General features: G+C 40.2%; 1 protein-coding gene across 2 annotated transcripts in view; it reads right to left on the reverse strand.

The window, feature by feature from the left end:
• The window catches only part of FLT1 (fms related receptor tyrosine kinase 1), a 116387-nt gene that overhangs the window by 11319 nt on the left and 84403 nt on the right, over positions 1-20665 (reverse strand). The window contains exons 17-23 of one of the 2 annotated variants that reach the window (XM_039356916.1): positions 20275-20410; positions 9261-9365; positions 8416-8529; positions 8077-8165; positions 4848-5007; positions 3932-4029; positions 137-259 (exon numbers count right to left, since the gene is read on the reverse strand). In XM_039356916.1, coding sequence (XP_039212850.1) covers positions 137-259; positions 3932-4029; positions 4848-5007; positions 8077-8165; positions 8416-8529; positions 9261-9365; positions 20275-20410 — 825 coding nt within the window. Of the gene's footprint in view, positions 1-136; positions 260-3931; positions 4030-4847; positions 5102-8076; positions 8166-8415; positions 8530-9260; positions 9366-20274; positions 20411-20665 lie in introns of those variants that run through there. The other variant, XM_039356923.1, reaches the window with a different exon arrangement.

Below are 20665 nucleotides of genomic sequence, written 5' to 3' on the forward strand. Positions count from 1 at the left end.
TGGTGCTAAAGGAAAGAACAGCAATGCTTTGAGGGGCCTTTTAACCGCAGAGAATTTAAATACTGAAAAAGCTTTTTCATGAGCTGTTCGGAATGATAAACAAAAGAGCAAATACCAAGTATAGTAGCTGACTTACATCGCCTTTTCTCACATAATCAGGATTTTTATAAGTATCTCTTGCAAGGCCAAAATCGCAGATCTTCACAACGTTGTTGTCAGATAAAAGGATGTTTCTGGCTGCTAAATCACGATGGATGCACTATAAGAAAATAGTTGCATAAAATAATTTATTAAATTGATAAGTCACCTGACTCCGAATCACTCTGGTCTCACCACAATTCCTCTTATGAATCATAAACACAAAATATTCTGAGTCTTTTCTTTGTCTTTTTAAAGAGATTCTTTCTTTTAAAATAGTTTAGTCATATTTCTATGAACATTTTCTATGGTTTGCAGAAAATGAAACTATTGTTATGTGAGCCTCCTTGCCACTAAACTTTCAGTTGTTTGTTTTTATATTCTACACACAAACTCCCATTGAGTTCAATAGGTCTTATTTTCCATGAACTTGTATAGATCGGCAGCTAATTTTTGAGCAAAAGTGTATCAGATGTACCTGTATCAAGGATTATTTCTCGGGGTTTCAAATTTCATTTGTAATATAGAAACTTGGAATGAAATTAATTGGAACTAGCATAGGTTTTTACAATCTATTTATGTAATCAGTTATGTCCAACTACATGGATTCCTGTAGGGAGAATTTACATAACTCAGTAACTGAAGTATTAATTAAATCCATAATATAGTCAAATATATATTATTTTGAATATAAATGGATCTATTTAAGGTAAGTGCTTAGCACATGTTAATTTGCTTTTCATATTTAATTTTCTATCATTTATTTTAGCTATTATTAATTTATAGATGAAATGTGTGCTTCAAATAAAACATAAAGCAAAATACATCTGTACCTGATATTCTTGCTGTAAGAGTAAGAATAAACATTAATTTTTAATTACATGAAGATATACTTAGTTATCAAAGGTTATTTGCCTGGAGAAATTTTTGAAAAGGATGGAAACGAAGAATGGTAGAGGTACACAAGGACCCAGGGTTTTTTTTAAAATTATAAAAACAATGTTTCTCCAGCATGATGACAGGCTTGTCTTTCTTTGTAACTGCATGCAATGTCTAGATTTTGATTTAGTAGTTCTAAAGGGATCCATAGAAATTCTGAAAGAGATGTCCTGATAGGCAAGCTAATTGGCCACAAGCCAAAATATTCATGTTAGGTGTTAATTTAGACATGCAGCCATAACAAGGTATTCTGATTGGGGCTGCAAAACTCTGAACCACCACAAAATGGCATCCAGGAGATCAGGCTTTCTGTATTTCTATTACCACCTCATAATCACCCATATTTTGCAGCCTAGATCTGGTAGTATAAGCAATTATACAATAGCCATTTAAAAGCATTACATTGGTTTTTAAATATGGAAAAATGGTAACCTATAATTCTTGAAAACAATGTTAAGTCCACCAACTGCCATCTAAATCCATTTCTGTGATGTTGCAGTTGCAGATTTATGGAAATACAAAGAAATATACAGGTGGTCACATCTCCATACATTTATGGTGTCAGATGTTAAGCTTTTAAGCAGCCTTTAAATCTGCCCTCAAAGGATTACAGCCTTTATTGAAGTATGTAACCTTTCATTTTATTACACTTATTCTTAATACATATAAAGGGAAATCTAGAATTAGTTCAATTTAAAGTATACCGCAGAAGATCCGTAGGAAATGTGAAGTTCCATTTCCTCTAACACAGTAGAGGAAATGGAACTTCACATTTCCTACGGATCTCTCTGCAATATACTTTAAATTTCCAAACATGGCAAACTTAAGCTGGCTTAATAGTAATTTCTTTTCCCATGGATACAGTCGCTCTGTGGAGTCCTTTATTAAAAGTGACCTTTCTTCTCTAATTCATTCTAAACTTATTAAACTAAATAGTTTTGGTTCACAGAAATGTGAGTCATCAGTCAAGACATCTTAATGACACTTGCTGGGAAAAGATAGCTGCTCAAAGTAATTTCTATTTATACTTTTAAAAAGTATATTTTTAGTACATCTTTCTGCTTAAATTGGATAATAGTAAACAGTTAACTGAAAACATTAAAGCGAATGACATGAAACCAAGGCAGGATAGCATATAAATTCTTATAGAGGCACCATTTTTGTTTATAAATTCTGCCTGGAATCAAGGAATTAACAGAATAATAGAATAACAATAATAGTTGGAAGGGATCTTGGTGGTCTTCTACTCCAGCCCCTACTCAGGCAGGAACACCCATATCATTTCAGACAATGTTGTCCTATCTCTTTAAAAATCTCCAGTGTTGGAATACCCACAACTTTTGGAGGCAAATCATTCCATTGATTAATTGTTCTATCAGGAAATTCCTCCTTAGTTCTAGGTTAGTTCTGTCTTTGATTGCCCTGCCTTCGGGTGCTTTGGAGAAATTAAGAGTGGTGCACAATTTCCCTGTCAAATTGTATATATATTAAAGTCAATTAGCACCACCTCTGACAAACTTGGTATATTATATATTCTCACAAGGGATTCTGGAATTTTTCATCCTATTCTGCCAACTGCTCAATCATTTTATCTATCTTTCTTTCTTCCAGTGATAGTGTGGAAAGCACATATGGGTTTTTGAATAAAGGTGTGTGTTGTGGGAGTGAAAAAAGTGTGAAGAAAAACAGCTGTTTTCTAAATCCCTGAATTGATCTACATACATGTTTTAGCTATTACTATTTAATGTTAGTGAGATAAGAAACAATTTAAAAACTTCAGTTTTGTCTACAAAAATATATACTTGTTGATAACACACATACACACACAAACACAATCTATTACACAACATTAAGAGCACAGAATGTCTACTTTTCAACAGCAAAAAAGAAACGACGTGAGTCTCCTATATCTGATGGAAAATTGCTAAAAATGTGAGGAATGTTACATGCATGCATACATATGTACATACCCATCACACTATTCCCTTCTGGAGAAAGCAGTGTTAAATAGAGAGTACAAAAAACATAATAAATAAACACCATATGGACCCATACATATTGTCCTTTGCTGCTCATCATGACTTTGGTCAGTTAAAGCTCTTTCATGTAACATTTTTACTACAGTAATACAGTACAGAGAAAGTATAAAGTAGATTACTAGCATTAGTTGTACCTGTGTCAAGTGCAACATTGTCTGCTATCGGTAAGGGCTAATCCTTAGGGACATTGGCATCAATATGCAAGAAGGGCAACCGATGCTCTTTGTAATGCAGACATGTCCTCTTCTTTCTATGTAAGCCAGCCTCTTCTAGAGCCTGAAGACTACTGTGCAATTCCATATCCTTGGCCTTTATCCTCCTTTGGAACAGCTAATCCCAAGCAAGAATGTCTCCTACTTTTTATAGCTTCCCAAAGAATAGTTAAAATCTGGCTTTTCCAGAAGGTTATGTTGATTACATTTAGTATTAGTGTCATTCAATACTATTAATGCTCATGCACCCAAAGCTGAGCTCAAGCAAGCTCTTAGCAAAATAGATTGTCACATTGTCTTCTTTACAACTGAGAGCATCAGTGACATTTACCTGTTCCAGTCTACATTGATTATGTAGCCAGACCAGGATTATATCTTATTATTTGCCCAGGTATTTTTTATTAATTATATTGTACTTTATACTATGCTTCATTTTGTACACCACCTGGAATTGATGGAGTAGAGTAGTTCGGAAATCTAATAAATAGCTAAAAAAGTACTCAGCCTTATAACTCACTAGCTAGGAGCTATAGGCATATTAGTTAGAAATTCTTTTTGTTGTTGTTACTATTTTGGAGGCAAAGGCAAAGAAGGAAAACTAACCTTTTGAGATGACAAGAATTCCATGCCTCTGGCTACCTGAAAGCTGTAAGAAATAAGATTTTCCATGGTGAGGGGCCACTTGTAGAAATCACTGACATCTGAAATCAAAGCAGCATGTAAGGGGTTAATATGACCTCATCCTGACACTCTGTGGGCACGCGCACCATCGCCCCAGTCCTAGGCCTTCAGCTGGGTTTCATAAAACCTTTTCGCTTTAGGCCTCTGCCGCCATGTGCAAAAAAAGAGAGGTTCAATCAATCAATCAATTTCAACTTCTCGCGGGGAAAAAAAAGATCTCGCAAAGTTGGAATTGATTGATTAAACTTTACCATCGCAGCCACACCCACCCAATGGGCCATGCCCAACCAATGGGCCACATCCACCCAATGAGCCACGCCCACCCGGCACCCAACAATACATAAGTGGGTTTTGGGCTGCAGTTTGGGCACTCAGTCTCTAAAAGGTTCACCATCACTGCTTTAGAGCATGGGTGTCAAACTCAATTGTATCACGTGACATATTATGATGTTTCACAACATTTTTTGCCTTTGCGGAGCCTGGGTGGGCATGGCCTAGGTGTGGCACATGCGGCCAGTTTGATACCCCTGCCTTAGAGCATTTCAAACTTAGTTCACTAATGAGGGTGGGAGAGGGGGGGGGAGAGAGGAAAAAAATCTTGTGCTATACCAAACACTTCCCCTTGGATAAGGAAGAGACCACAGAAATAGTAACAACTTCTTCCTGTCTAACTGAGGAATTCTGTAAATAAGCTTATTTTAACCATCTTTTCTTGGATCTGAGTATCTCCCACAGATGTTTATGAGGGTGATAAATGAAGCAAGAAAATGTCAAAGATGCAGAGCATGACTGTAAAGCTACCGAGGCTGTATAGAAAAAGGAAGGAATTAATACCTACCCTCCTCTTCCTCCTCCACATCGCTTAAATTTTTATCTTCCTGAAATCCAGAGCTTGCTAAGCTTTCTCGACTCGGGACATTCTCCAGTCTTTTTTTTCCACTGCTGATGGGCTCAACATCCTTCTTCTCTGTCAAAGGATTTCTTTGAATGGATCCATACTTGTTTATTTAAACAAGGAGAAATTATTGGCAAAGCAATGTTGAATTTCAATTTTCCATGATCCACTCATTATAAAACATTTTTGACTTCCACCTATTTCAATATGATAATTAAACATAGACTTTAATTTCTTCTACTCCACTTAAAGGAATACAGTCAGAGATACTCATATTTAACAAGGAGCCATTTAAACCAGAGGGTTTTAAATCTCATTATTTGGAGTCAATTCTAAGTATGACTAACTTTGGATCCAACCCAGTGTGATTTTGAAGTGCTTAACATTACTTAGGCCGAGCCGCAGGTTATTTGTGTCTTTCCATTCAAAAAAGTTTGAAATGTGCCAATGAATTCCTTCCATAATTTAATGTTCTTCAGTGATGAGAATTAAGTCCCTTGGAAATGATTCATACAAGTGAGTAAAACCACTATTGTTAGAGAAAGCCTTCTCTCCATCTTCAGTTTACTAGTTAATTTGTCAAGGGAAAACATATTTCCTTACTTTAGTGCATCTAACATCTACCCAGTCAATGTTTTTAACTCTAGCTTGATCAATTTAAAATGGCCTGGAGCAAAAGCAAAACGTAATGTCCTACCGAGATTTTAAAAAATATTGACAGTTTAAAGAAGGATGGAACTCATAAAATCCTTCCTACACAATGACTAACCAACCACAATGTTTGTATATATGCTACATACTCTTAAGAGGGAAAAGGCATAATATTAAACATATAAACAAACAACATCCCTTTGAACTGAAAAGAAATTTGCAAAGTTTAGCAATACCATATTCCAGAGTTGATTCTAACCGGAGGTAGTTGAGAAGAAACTTTCTGCCCTTGGCCTCTACTATGTGGGGTACTACAGAGTTTAGTACTCTCTGTCCTCTCTTACTTAATATCTACTGTATATGAGGCTGCTGGGTGTGGTCAACCATTGCCATGATGTAAGGTGTCATCAGTATGCTGATGATACCTAGTTATACATCTCTGCCCCTGCTGAACTAAGTGATGCTGTGGACATCTTATCTCAGTGCTTGGAGGCTGCGTGGGTCTGAATGGGGGACAACAGGCATTCTAGCAAGACTGAGTGCCTTTGAGTTTTAGGGCCTTCCAGTTCTAGGACTATTCCATCTTTGGTGCTAGATGGGGTTGTACTGCCCTAGACAGACTGCCCTAGACTGACCCAGTGCTCAATCTGGTGACCCTCCTGGACTCACAATCTCTGCTCAAAGATCAGGTGGCAGTTGTGCTAGGAGGTTTTACACAGCTTTGCTCAGCTTTCTGTTGAGCCATTTGCTTCCATATCTGGATCTCTGGAGGCTCTGATCAATGTCAATCATGTCCCAGTCACCTCTTATTTGGATTTCTATAATGTGTTCTACATGGAGCTGCCCTTAGAGGGTATCCAGAAGCTTCACCTGGTGCAAAATGGAATGGTGTTGGTAGTTAGGTTTGGTCCTACAACAGCACACTTTATACCTATGCTCCATGAGTGGCATTGGTTACCAGTGTGCTTCCAGGTCCAATTCAAAGTATTTTTTTTTACTTTTAAAGCCTTTCATGGCATTGGGTCAGGATATCTGTCAGACTGCCTCTCCTCAACTATATCTGCTTGTCCCACCAGATCTGGCAGAGAAGGCATACTGTGGGTCTTATCTTACTAGGGAATTAAACTAGGCAGGTCCCAGGACAGAGTCTATGACTATGGCGCCCACATTATGGAATCTTTTCCCACTAGAGGAAATGTTCCACAAATCTTTCAGGCCATCAGCCCTGGGAATTCCAGGGGATCCGGGGGATCCTTTAGCCTCTGTGCTTGTGTGTTTTTCTTCAGTTTTTACGATGACTTTATATATTTAAAGGTGTTTCTTTTTAATTCAGTGTTGGATATCACCCAAAGTTATGTTTTTCAAAGATTTGAGGCCATATTAACATGATATGAAAATATAAAAAATATTGAATGCTTAGAAGAGAGAAATTATTTCTCAGGACTATACTTCATGATTAGCTTTAAGATGTATACACAGTTCCCTGCCTTTCAGTTCCAATTTTGAAAAAAATATATATGTAGAATTGTCCTTCATGTTAATCCGTATACAATGCTAAGATTTAGAGTATAGTAATGGTTTATTCAAAGCTTCAGTTAGATGACAGTTTCTGTCTCCAACTCAGCAAAACAAATAGCCAGAGAAGATAAAGAGGTATTTTATAACATGTAAGTAGTATTAAGATTCTAATAATAGATAATTATGAAAAAACTGACCAGGACATCATATATATAATCCAAAGAGTATTGAACTTAGGATTTGTAAAATTTATGTTTCTTCCTCACTTTAATTAAAAGCATGCACACACAGATACACATAAAATTAATAATGGAACTGTATTCACTTAATGTGGCTATTATAAATATAATTATGATTTTGTAGGATAGATTTGGCTAAGGAACTGTCAGTTGACTAACCCTGCCTTATCACCTTAAAAAAATATCTGCTGGAGATGTGAATCCAATGGTATTAATTATTCAATACTTTCTGACTTCCTGATTGCAAGGAAGCAGTGTATATGTAATGATAAATTTATCTGTTTATTCCTCTGATTATTATTTGTCTGAGATTGCTAATCTGAGTAATTTCCTACTGCTTTTCTTCTAATGAAAAAAACACACATTCTTTGACTCATCTCCTAATAAGATGCAATTTCCTGTAAATAAATTCCCTTTAAGTTATAGTAATAAAATCTGTGTCACTAATCAGATTCCCACTTTCAGGAATGCTTACATACTAACACATTACCTTGATCTCTAATATAAAACTTCTTCAGAGACCCCTATTTATATGAGCCATATCTATAGGAATAGATTTACATTATCGTTTTGATGTGGAATTGTTATCCTGTAACTTGATGAATCAAAAATCAAAGTGAAGCTATAGGGGAAAACCTCCAAAGCCATCAGTGTCTTGTTTCTGAATTCTTTTGAAATCACTTTGTTTTGATACAGTGAGGTAAAATGCATTTAGTAGGTTTGTGATGAGCTGAAAAACTATAATGAAGCAATTGAGGCATTACCTTGTGGTTAGAAAATAAATCCCTTTTGCTCTTCAAATAACCTGACAAATTTCCATATTTGCAATATTCAACAATCACCATCAATGGTCCTGTGAGGAACAAGGTGAATGACAAGGTGAATGTAGAAAATGCACTTCTATTAATGGTACCAGCACAGACTTAAGGTAAAAGCTCTCTTAAAGGTAAAACAATAAAAACAAAATTGATGTGAACTTAGCATTAACTGTCCTACATTTTATCATAACACAAAAGCAAAATGGGTTACTTTTAGGCCCACAAAAATAAAATTAACAAATAAGAGCTTCAGATTTTTTTTTGTTTGTTGTTTTGTTTTTTTACCTCTGCCCTTTGTGCAGGCTCCCAGCAGATTCACCACGTTAAGATGATGGCCTATATGTGTCAAAATCTTCAATTCAGTCATCAGTGCTTTATATTCACTTGCTGTTGCTCCTTCTACAAGGATAATATAAATTAGAGGGAATTCCAGCTCCAAGGCTAGATTTCTCTGGTCTAGAAATGCCAGGTGGTTTAACTCCTAGCCAATGTTTCTTGCTGATCACTTTATTTCTGGGGTTCTTTTACTAGTTGGAAATCCAGACTGCAATTATGTCTGCTGTTTTAGAAACTTAAACTTGGCTCTGTTGTGCTACTAGTTGTTCTTTCAGGTTGGATTCTTTAAATCTTATTGTTCTACATGCTGTCTCAGATCCTGAACATAGTTCATTTTTATATTGGAGACTTGCCTTTCTTCCTCTTTGATTCACTCTATTTACGTATGTGGAATTTGTTGATGTTAAATCTGGGTCTGGAGATTTGGATGATGTTCCAGGACACCCATGGAACTGGCTAAGGGTTGAAGTTTTGTCTATAAATCTTTCACAAGGAGGCCAGCGGTTGATCATTTCAGCTTTTATAATTTAACATTAATGTTTTGCATCAGTGAGTGAGTGAGTGAGAGAGAGAGAATGATTATACCGGGATAGAGAATGAGAAAACTACAATGATTATAGGTCAGCCATTTTCAAAAGCTGTTGCCTATTACTATATTGTCACAAAAATGCAATATATTATGTAATAGATTGCAATGGTTACAAATTTTGAACATTTGAAAATGAGAGTGCATTCATTTTGATTACCATCAACTATGAGTCAAATGTATGCTTATATGTCAAGCTTATACATACCTTTCAGCATTTTCACAGCAACAACTTTGTATGTGGGTGATTTCTTAATTCCGAATGCAACTGCTTGCACTACTTTCCCAAAAGCACCTCTCCCAAGTGTCTTTCCTGCATCAAAAAGAAATCAATTCTTTGTGACATTATTTTTAAAAGTGAGACAGCTTTGGGTGAAATTATAATATTACACTCTCCAATATTTTAAAGCTCTAGTGGTATGAACATGGCAGAATTTGAATAGTATGAATATTCAGAATTTGCGATAAAATGAACCAGTATTATACTGACCTATGTGAAATTATTTTAAAGTGCAGGATTTTAAGTTGTTTAAAATACTGTAAGAAAAAATGGAATAGAGACCGTGAACTCAATATGGTCAGTAAGGGGGGGGGGAATTAGTACTTGTGATCCTGTGTATTTTAGCCTCAGCTATATTGTTTTTGGTAACATGTTTCTGGGTTATATTAAGAAAGATTTTTAACAAATGACAAATTAACTAGAAGTTCCAAGGAATTTGCACTACAAAACACAAAAACATATTATCTCAGCCAACATCTTGGGCCAACTCACTACTGTCATAATTTGGCTAGTACAGTCGAGTTCATATTCATATTTTTAAAGTTTTTAAATGAATTCATTGATTTTCTTATTTTTTCCTGAAAACTGGTCAACATGTTTTACAACCATGCTTATTTAAGACCAAATGCATCAGATCACATCTTTTCCCAACTATTTTTGAGATTTTCTGCTAAGACCCTTTTTCTGGCCTTCCTGGCAGAGGTTTAATATAAGTCTTTGTCAACAATGGCACCCATACTATGGAACACCTTTTCTGTAGAATTGGCCTAGGACCAACACTGTAAACCTTTCAGCTCTTACTTGAAATAGCTTTGAAAAGATAAGACAGAAGAGATAGTAAAAAAAAAATGCTGTGGGATCAGTGAAATTCAATAGCCCTTCTTTGTTGAATATGGACAAGTTGGAAAATCCTAGCTGAAAATGTTTTCTATTGAACTCTTGCACTGAGTAAGAGACTGGACTCTTAAATAGCCTCTCCTACACTATGCTACTAGGATTCTATATTACTGTTCATTTGTTCATATATATAGACTGATAATTTTGCATATTTTTAAAAAGTAATTAATATTTCATTTACACACTGAAATAAACAACTCATAAACCTCATTCTGTATCCTTAAATACCACAGGGGTATTGCTGTAGCTGAACATTGACATATTTTTCTAGATATGTCTTCAGTCTGAAAAATCTCAGTTTCATGGAAAAATCTAATAAAATTCCCTTACTTCTACCCCCATTCTTGTTTTTTTGTTGTACTTTGGTTTTAGTCACATTACATTTTACTGCCAAATGCAGGCTCTTAAGGCTTTGTTGAACATACTTGAAAACTTTAAGACCTTGATGAAATTTTCCTTGTTTTATAAACTGAATAAACTTTCCCTAAGGGCATAGGAAGTTAATTACACAGAAAGCAATTTTATTACTAAATGAAAAGTGAGCTACATCTCATTTGAAGCAATGGCAGAATACTCTCTGAAGTTTTTTTTTTTCTAACTAGAATGCATGGTTAAGTTGTATAGGGCCAGAAGGCGACCATGGCTTTTCATTAAGGAGGGTGAGTGAGTAGCTGATGCCAATGTAATGCAAAGTACACTACCAGTGGCATTGCTGTCTGTAAAGGATCATCATCTTCAATGGGAGGAGTCAATATGGCCTTGGGAAATGATTATGATTCTATGTGATTAAACATCCTAGATAGTTTATAATGTCTTATTTGTAGTTTCATTTGTGAATAGATTTAGGAAGGGTTGCACATTATCGAGAAATGTCCAGGCACTCTATTTTCAGTAAGGAAGCTGCCTCATATCAGGCCAGATTGCTGGATCATGTAGCCCAGTTTTGGCTATTTTGATTAACAAGATATATTCAAGATTTTGTAATAATTAGTTTTGAGATGCAAGTTGTTGCGTCCTTGGCGGGAAAACAGACACGAGAAGCAGCTGGAGTTCTCAGTTTCTTTTATTCAGCGTTCAGCTTACAGGAAGATGGCTTCAGCCTCGCCCAAACGCCTCGCAGCCTCTTATATAGGCAACTCCCGGGTAAATGGGTTACTTTTCCCGCGCCAGCACCCGCGCATGCGCACGGCGCTGGCGACAGCCTGTCTGGTCCCGGGCAGCTTTGCACCTGCCCGGGACTGCCTGCAAACGCCCGAGCCGTTTGCAAAGGCTCGGGACATAACACCCCTTTCCCCCGGGCTAAAACTACTACCAACATACAACATTTATTTTATATGACATTTTGCTCCCCAGTGCTCCCACTGTTTACTGGCCTTTGCCTTGCCAGCAATGTTATGTAGTCTTCTAGGTACTTAGGAGATTTCTTTGCTCTCTGTGACCTTCTTAGCTGTGGGTTACTGGCATAAGTCCCCTGACTGGAGGGAGGCGTGAGCCTGTTCTCTCTATTGTGCCCTGGTGTCTTCCAAGGACTGTGCCCCGATGCCTGGCCTGCTTGCTTGCCCACCGGGCTCGTCAGGCCAGGGCTTCTGTTGCTTTGTGACCTGGTTGACCTGCCTAGCTGTAGACCCTCGGGCCCCTTGAAGTGATAGCCACTGCTGGGCGTCTCTGTAGAACCTCCTAGGTCAGTCCAAGACCTGTCAGGAGGCTGTCCATTCCCTGAACCCCATTCTGTGCTCGGGCTCGTGTGGGTTTCTGTACTTTCCCAAAACTCAGGTGTTCCCTGATTTGTGCTAGGGTTGTTGTAGTCGGGACTTGGTTCCTCGACTAGCTCTGTGTATGTTTGACCCCCTGTAGGATTTGGGGTAAGGTCAGGCCAACTTTGGGGATTGTGTGCCAGCTCTCTTGCGGGGAATGATTTGTTGGGATGCCCCCGGGTATCCTCCGTGACTGGAGTGCTGTGTGACGTGTGTGGAACGTGAGTATGCCCCCGGGGTGACTCCCTGGCTGGAGTAGGCGTGAGTGCCTGTTGTGTGGGTAAGCTCCATGACTTCCTTTTCGGAGCAATTGCGGAATCTTGGGACGGGCCGTTTGTGGCTCCCTCAGTGGAGATGGGCAGTAACTCTTGCCCTTCCCTTTTCTCCAAAGGGTCCCCCTCCCCCCCTGGAAAAGACCCAGGAGTCTCAGCAGAAAAGTCTCGCCTAGAGCGAAGTTGGTCGATGTGCCGACGTAGGACACGACCGTTGTCCAGGGCAACCTCGTAGGAGAGAGGACCTGTGATCCTGGACACAGAAGCGGGGACCCATGTATGACCAGGCCCGTAATTGCGAGCCCAAACCGGGGCACCCACAAGTAGTTGTCTAGGTGCCCTAGGATGTGAGGTAGATGAAGGCAGTCTGTCCGGATGCAACCGGTCAAGTCTAGTAGTAAGTTGGCGCCCCCAACGAAGTTCAGCTGGACTTCTCCCTGTAGAAGTGGACGGTGTGGTGCGATAAGAAAGGAGAAAGTCAGCCAACCTGTGATGCCAGTCCCCGTAGGTGAGTCTCTTCAAGGCGTCCTTTGCGATGCGCACCATGCGTTCCGCCATACCGTTGGTGGACGGGTGAAAAGGCGCAGACGTGGCATGACGAATCAGGTTTGCCTGTAAGAAAGCTTGGAATTCGGAGGAGGTGAATTGAGGGCCGTTGTCGGACACAATGACATCTGGCAGCCCGTGTGCAGCAAAAATCCCCCTCAGTACCTGAATAGTCTTTGCAGTGGTGGTGGATGAGACAGGCACAACCTCAAGCCATTTTGAATGGCTGTCAACAAGGACCAAGAAGAACTGGCCCTGAAAGGGCCCAGCGTAGTCAATGTGCACCCTAGACCATGGGGACTGTGTTTCCTCCCATCTATGCACAGGAGCTTGGGGCATCTCTGGGCGAGATCGTTGGCACAGGTGGCATGCGTGCACCTTAGCCTCAATATCTTTATCTAAACCAGGCCACCACAAGTGGCTTCGTGCAAGAGCCTTCATACGGACAATGCCAGGATGACCCTCGTGGAGGGATTCTAAGACCCTAGTCCTCATTGAGGTGGGAATGACAACTCTGTTTCCCCAAAGCAGACAACCCTGAGAAAGGGACAGTTCGTTTCTTTTGGACCAGAAACTCTGAAACTCAGGACTAGGGCAGTGCTCAGGCCACCCGGACAGGACCCAGGAGCGGACACGTGAAAGTGTGTGATCTGTACCTGTTTCAGCGGTAACATCCCTGGCACTAAGAGGGAGCTCGGGCAAGGCTTGGATTGATAGAATGTTGACAGCTGGCGCGGGGTCAGCTTCTACGACTGGCAGAGGCAACCTACTGAGGCCATCAGCATGGCCCATTTCTTTCCCAGGCTTGTGGAGTAATGAAAAATCATATGCAGACAAAAAAATAGACCACCTAAGCATTCTAGGGGAAATGATGTGGGGAGTCTGCTTACGTGTGGTAAACAGTCCCAGCAGAGGCTTATGGTCAGTGAAGACCGTGAAATGCCTGCCATATAGAAAATCGTGGAATTTTTTAATTCCAGCAACAACAGCCAGAGCCTCCCTGTCTATCTGAGCGTAGTTGCGCTCGGCAGAAGACAGTGTTCTGGAGTAGTATGCAATAGGAACCTGAGTTCCATCAGACCTGAGGTGACTCAGGACAGCTCCAACCCCGTAGGGGGATGCATCACAAGCGATGCACACAGGAAGAGACTCGTTGAAATGTGCAAGAACACTGTTAGAAGTGAGCAAGGCCTTGACTTCTTTAAAGCAAGCCTCATGTGCTTGTGACCACAGCCACACAGCTTGTTTGTCTAGTAGCCTGTGAAGAGGCTCAGCTACACTAGCTTTATGTGGAAGAAAAGAATTGTAGAAATTCAGGAGGCCTAGGAAGGCCTGAAGTTCGGCCTTAGACTTTGGCCTGGGTGCTTGTAAAATAGCAGTTAGTTTGGATTCAGCAGGATGAATCCCAGCAGCATCAATTTTGAATCCCAGAAATTCAGTAGAAGGCACCCCGATCTTGCATTTGTCTTTTCTGAGCTTGAGGCCTGATTCCCTGAATCTTAACAGGACAGCCCTAAGTCTTTCAGCTAGAATGTGTGTGGAGTCTCCTGCAATCAAGACATCGTCAAAGTAGGGGCAGACCCCTGGTATACCTCGTAGTGTGTTTTCCATTACGCTTTGGAAAATCCCAGGAGCGACATTTACTCCAAACTGTAGCCTTTTTACTTTAAAGGCTCCCCTGTGGGTCACAATGGTCTGAGCTATGGCAGCATCATCATCAACAGGCAGCTGTTGATATGCTTGAGCTAGGTCAAGCTTTGCAAAAACACGCCCCCCCTTGAGAGAGGCCAGGATGTGACTGACCACAGGAACAGGATAGGCATGTTGCTGCAATGCCTTATTGAGTGTGCATTTGTAATCAGCACAAATGCGAATGTCCCCATTTGCCTTTAGAGGCGTGACAATGGGGGTCTCCCACGGGCTGGAATCAACAGGTTCTAGGATTCCCTGTTGGATTAGTTTGTCTAGTTCAGTGTCAATCTTACTTTTTAAAGCAAAAGGGACCCTTCTTGCTTTAATCCTAATGGGAGTGACAGTGGGGTCTAGCTTTAAGGACACAGGTGGTCCTTTGAATGTGCCCAGCTGGGGGCTGAAAACATCTGCAAATTCTTTGCAGACTTCCTGTAGGTCGAGTGTTTGTAAGCTGTTGAGTCCTGTGACGTGTATCCCCAGGGCCTCAAACCAATCGAGTCCTATGAGACTCGTTCGTTCACCCCCTACTACTAATAAGTCTAGTGGACCTTCAAAACTCTTGTATTGCACGTTAAGGGTGGCCTCCCCCTTAACACACACTCTTGAGTTCTGAAAATCTGTTAATACAATATCAGAAGGCCTTAACTTGGCCTTAGACCCACTACTGGAACAAATCTTCCTAAATGTATGCAATGAAATGATGGACAGGGCAGACCCTGTGTCTAGTTCCATAGATAATGGAACCCCTTGTAGCTTCACGTTGAGTGACAGCTTTTTCTTCATGGGCTTGTGTGTGCCTGTTCTACAGATGCTTCTTCGCGAAGCGCAAAACCCTACCCTATTCTGGCTGGGGAATCTGGTACCTTTCAGGCGTTCTTCTTGGGGTTGTGCCTTTCGTCGGCTCAGACACACAGCTGCAATGTGCCCTTGTTTGCCGCATGCCCGGCAGGTAGCGGAGCGGAACTTGCAGTCGGTTCTCCTGTGGCGACCTCCACAGCCGATGCACTTGAGCGGAGCCGAAGAGCTTCCCTTCTGGTTCTCTTCCTTCGCGGGGTGTAGACGGTCGACTTCCTCGTCCGGATCCTCCTCGGAGTTTCGTCGGACGTCTTCCTGGTGCACGGACGCACCCTCTGCACTGTTTCTGATCGGCCGCATGTTTTTGATGGCGCCGCCTGCTGCTTCTTCTGCGGTGACTTCCCTTAAGGCGTCTTGGAAGGATAATTCTTCCTTGGCAAAAAGTCTCTGTTGTAGCTCTCGATGCCTTAGCCCGCACACGAATCGGTCCCTCAGTCGTTCCTCGAGGTCCTTGAACTCGCAGGGCTTGGCGGCCTTCCGTAGCGCGGCGATGTATTCCTTGGCTGTTTCACCGGACCGTTGATCCCTCTGCTCGAAGGTGTGGCGCCATGAGATAACGGACACCTTGGGGTGGAAGTGCTCTTTCAGCAGCTTCTTCAGGTCTGCGTAGCTTACAGACTCTACTGGAACAGGTGCTGCAAGATTTTCTGCGATTTCGAAGGCGTCTTGGCCGCAAACGCAAAGCAGGGTGGCGGCCTTCAAGCTATCTTCCCTCACTTGGTTTGCCTTGAAGTAGTTCTCCATTCTGGATACGTAGGACTCCCACCGCTCTGGATGTGAGACGTCGAATTCCGAAAGCCTTCCGATTTTCGCCATCTTCGGATCTTCAGGAGACGGGTCTATCAGCCAGCCTACCCCCGAATGCGCACCGGATTGGCGGGTAGCTGCCGAGTCGACGCCGTTCCTCTTCCGCCGCTCAGGACTCCTTGGGTAAGCTTACACTTCTTCCTTTCCAGGTAGTGCAAGGCATCCCATCCTCGTCGCCAGTGTTGCGTCCTTGGCGGGAAAACAGACACGAGAAGCAGCTGGAGTTCTCAGTTTCTTTTATTCAGCGTTCAGCTTACAGGAAGATGGCTTCAGCCTCGCCCAAACGCCTCGCAGCCTCTTATATAGGCAACTCCCGGGTAAATGGGTTACTTTTCCCGCGCCAGCACCCGCGCATGCGCACGGCGCTGGCGACAGCCTGTCTGGTCCCGGGCAGCTTTGCACCTGCCCGGGACTGCCTGCAAACGCCCGAGCCGTTTGCAAAGGCTCGGGACATAACACAAGTCCCTGGTACCTCTGCAGTAAATTCTCCTTTCTTCATATTTATCCTCTGAAAAATTATGCTGTGTCTTTAGTTGGGGTCTTTTATGATATTAGGCCAAAAGCAAGATAGGAATAAACAATTAACCTTTCTTAACATGGCTTATTCTCAGGACTTTTATTTATGTCATGGCCTAACATTCTTAGCAAAATGTATGAATATACTGACTGAATCTGGTGTTTACATCCTGAACATACTTTACATGGTATAGATTTAAACAGGATTGGAACTAAGAATTTACAAACTCAAAAGTTTTCCCATGAAGATTGTTTTAGTAGAATAGTACAGGGAGAGACTAACAAAAAGAGAGAATAGATCTTTTTATGTGGAATGTTCTATTAGATATAAAAATGATCCATTTATTTTACAAAGACGTCAAGTATGAGAGCCCTTATGCTTTAAAATTAGGAAAAGTTTGACTTCATTGCATAAAAAAACAGTTTCTTGACTAAATTCACCAGAATTGTTGGAAGTTTGGCAGTCTACAAATTTGATTAATAAATACAATACATAAATAAGATAAATAAATGCAGATCTTAGACTTAGGAGCTAGTAGAAGCATGGTTTTATGTAATTTTGACTGAGCAATTACTGTACCATTTGATACTTGACTACTTTTCTTAATATAATGCTGATAAGTTGCAGATATTTTATACAATTTGCACACATGCGTCTTCCATTGTAAATATGCAACCCAAACAAGAATTCCTTTCTTGATGATGATGTATAAAGTACCTTTTTTGACCAGATAAAGATTTTCTTTGCTTTGTACCCTTCAGTGATGAACTGTTGTATCACTATAGTTTTAAATATACATTTGCAGCTATTTCTGGCTGCCAATCTTTTCTAGTAGTTTACACTATATTGGATTTAAATGATTGTTTTGTTATAAAGGCATGTTCCTAGGCTTTCCCAACAGAAAAAGTTCCAGTTTTGTTTTTATTTTATGCAGAGGAGTTTGTAGATCAATATTCCTTTAGTTCTTTGCTTGACTTCTGAGCTCTTGCTGAATGATTGATGTCACATTCATTCAGTATAAATATCCACCCTGTCATCTATTTTGATTTACATTTGCTACAAATTTGTTTTGTTCAAGTTATACCCATTTTTTGCATTTGCTACAAATTCGTTTTGTTCATCAGTGGTGAGGTGATTAGTGCATTTCATACTTCTTAGTCTGAAAAAAGGGAAAAGTTGATACAGTATAAAGCAAATTGGTTGTCTTAAGGATTATTTTTATTTCCAAGACTGTCTCTAGGCCTGACATAGTGTCCATGGGCAGTTCTAAAGAATAGTAATAATGAGTAACTGTAACTCAGTTCTTTGTTTGGCATTGGCCCCTGCATAGAAAAAAAGACAAAGGTAAATTGCTTGTGATTGAGATTCTGGAGAGCTTGAAGAAGTTGATGGAGAGCAATTGAATCATTTTGCCTTTTGATAAATAGATGGATTGTTTGGTGATTGGATATGCCAGCATAGCCATAATATGTACGTCATAGCTTCTTAGACCTCAAAGAATTTAGTATGGGTATAGAAAAGCATTAGGTTTTTTTATACATTATGCTAAGCCACATTTTATTTAACCAGTTTACAGAATAAACCACCTGGTTAGCTTCATATAAATATAACCATGGCTTGTGGGGTTCATGTAATATACCAAGCCAATATCAAATAAGCTACATTTTTGGCTCATTATGATGTGTGAGACTAACCAGTATCTCTCCTCTCTGGAAAGCCCTGTTCTTTCCCTTATAGAGACTAGTAGGAATAAGAGCAACAAAATCATCTCTCTGGACCTGGCCGTATCATGTAGGCCAGGAGTGTCCAACCTTGGCAACTTTCAAGACTACCAGTGTAATCCCAATTTCCACAAAAAATTACTGAAAAACAATCGCTTTATATTAATGAATTATTAGCTTTTTTTCTGTTGAAGAAGGAAAATATGTGTGAGACTAAAAATGAGAAGCTCCGCAAGAACATGTCATGTTTGGTAGATAATAGCTCTCTGTGCTGCCAAGGTCAGTATGAGGTTGGGCTGACTCCCCTGTAGCTGAGATTTGGGCAAAAGATGATTTAGCAACATGTTGAACTCAGCCAATTTTTCAAAATCTGGTTTTCATTCATGATCACAACATTCTTTCCTTGTTTATGCCATTCCTCTTCCCCTTTCCCATGTACAAACACACATCACTTACACTGTTCTTAGTTCTGATCTGTACCTTAACTCCTAACTACAAGCTTGAATTTAAGGAACTGAATTAACTCAATCTTGACAGCACAAATAAATGGTAAACGTAAGAACCATTGTGGCTTCCTAATGCTTTGGTGATACTTGTGCTCATTCTGGAAGACATGTTTTGTTTCATTTATGCTTAATATTGTTGAGTTAATGCACTTGAAATCTATTAGTGTACTTCCTTCAACAAATGGGTCACTCTCATAATGCCAAAGGAATCAAGATTTCATAGTGCAGTTATTTTTTCATTCCAGGATTCCCTCTTCTAGAAACAGGCATGGGGAATGAAAGAAAAACACTGTGCCTCTAATGAGCAGGGTTTTGATAGTAAAATGCATGTATCATTAGGTGATGAGCAGCACTTTGAACAGCAGAGAATGGTATGCAGTGGACTCAGGCCACAATTCTACCTACGCTTTCTAATCTGCCTAATCAGCAATTGCATTATGTCTATACACAGTACTAGAAGAGAACCTCAGAGCAGTGCTTTGTGAAAGGCATACAGTTGCCGCACACAGAAAAATGCTACTTAAAGCAAATATCTATATAGAGAATTTCTACGGCTGCCCAACTTGAACTCTGTCTGGAACCCTTTAAACAAATCCCTGCAGAGCCTTGGGGATGTCATTCCTGTAGAAATTCTCAGTTTTTGAGAATGAAATATTGTTACCGAGTTTTTTAAAATTATGGTAAATATAATTTTACTGTGTGCACATTTAAGGCAAAAATCTTGTTTTTTAGAATATATATCCTAATTCAAATACTACATATATTTTCAAAAGAAGAAGGGAAATTCAGGAGCTAGTAGAATGATTATAATTTGGATTTAATGTAGCTGCCTGTTCTCCAGCGTATTTGCTTATGGATTGTATATGCCTACCTCTAGCTCAGTGGTTCTCAACCTGTGGGTCAGGACCCCATTTGGGGTCGAACGACCATTTCACAGGGGTCGCCAAACAAGGCAGCCCGCCATTTTTTCCCCCTTTTCCTTAGCTGTGCTACTCCCTTTTATTCTATTGGCTTTTGAAAGCCAGTAGAATAGACTCTCTTGAATAGAGTCTAATTCTATTGGCTTTCAAAAGCCAGTAGGAATTGTCCAGGCTGTCTTTGCCCTGCTGAGCCCGCCAAAAGTCCCATTCTGCAAACGGTGCTGCACCAGTTGAGTAGTCCTCGACTTACGACCGGTTGGGGGTCGCGGCATTAAAAAGGTTGAGAATCACCGCTCTAGCTATACAGAAGGGAATGAATCATCCCAATTAATACTTCCTTTGATAAAGAAAAAATTCCTATCTGAGTTTTAGTCACTAAATCAGATGGTCATAGAAGATGACCAGCATTGTAAAATTCTCACCATACTCATTCAGAAGAATATAGATATATTTACCCAACTTAAGCCTTTCCCGGGCAAATTCCCATTTGCTGGCCTCGTAAGGAAGCCGTTCACATTGTTCATCCAAAGGAACTTCTTCAGGATCCATTACGATTGACAAATAGTCTGTCTTTATTTCAGAGGAAGAAGGCTAGAAAAGAATGTTTAAACTCCATTGTCACTATAGGATTAAAGCAATTCTGACAAAGTTGTTTGGATTCTGCTCAGAAAAATGGTAGATTAATTAGATACGATTGCAGAAGCAACTCACACTACAGATGTACATTTTCTGTACATCTGTACACAATATTCTCGAGATTCTTCACTTTAATTTTGTCATGTAGATTTTCATTATGGCCACATTTTGTACCACTGTCTCTCACTTACGTATTGGATGCTTGATTTA

Source organism: Crotalus tigris, unplaced genomic scaffold, assembly GCF_016545835.1.
Source record: "Crotalus tigris isolate CLP2741 ecotype Arizona unplaced genomic scaffold, ASM1654583v1 scf7180000017573.2180621, whole genome shotgun sequence".
Lineage (NCBI taxonomy): Eukaryota > Metazoa > Chordata > Lepidosauria > Squamata > Viperidae > Crotalus > Crotalus tigris.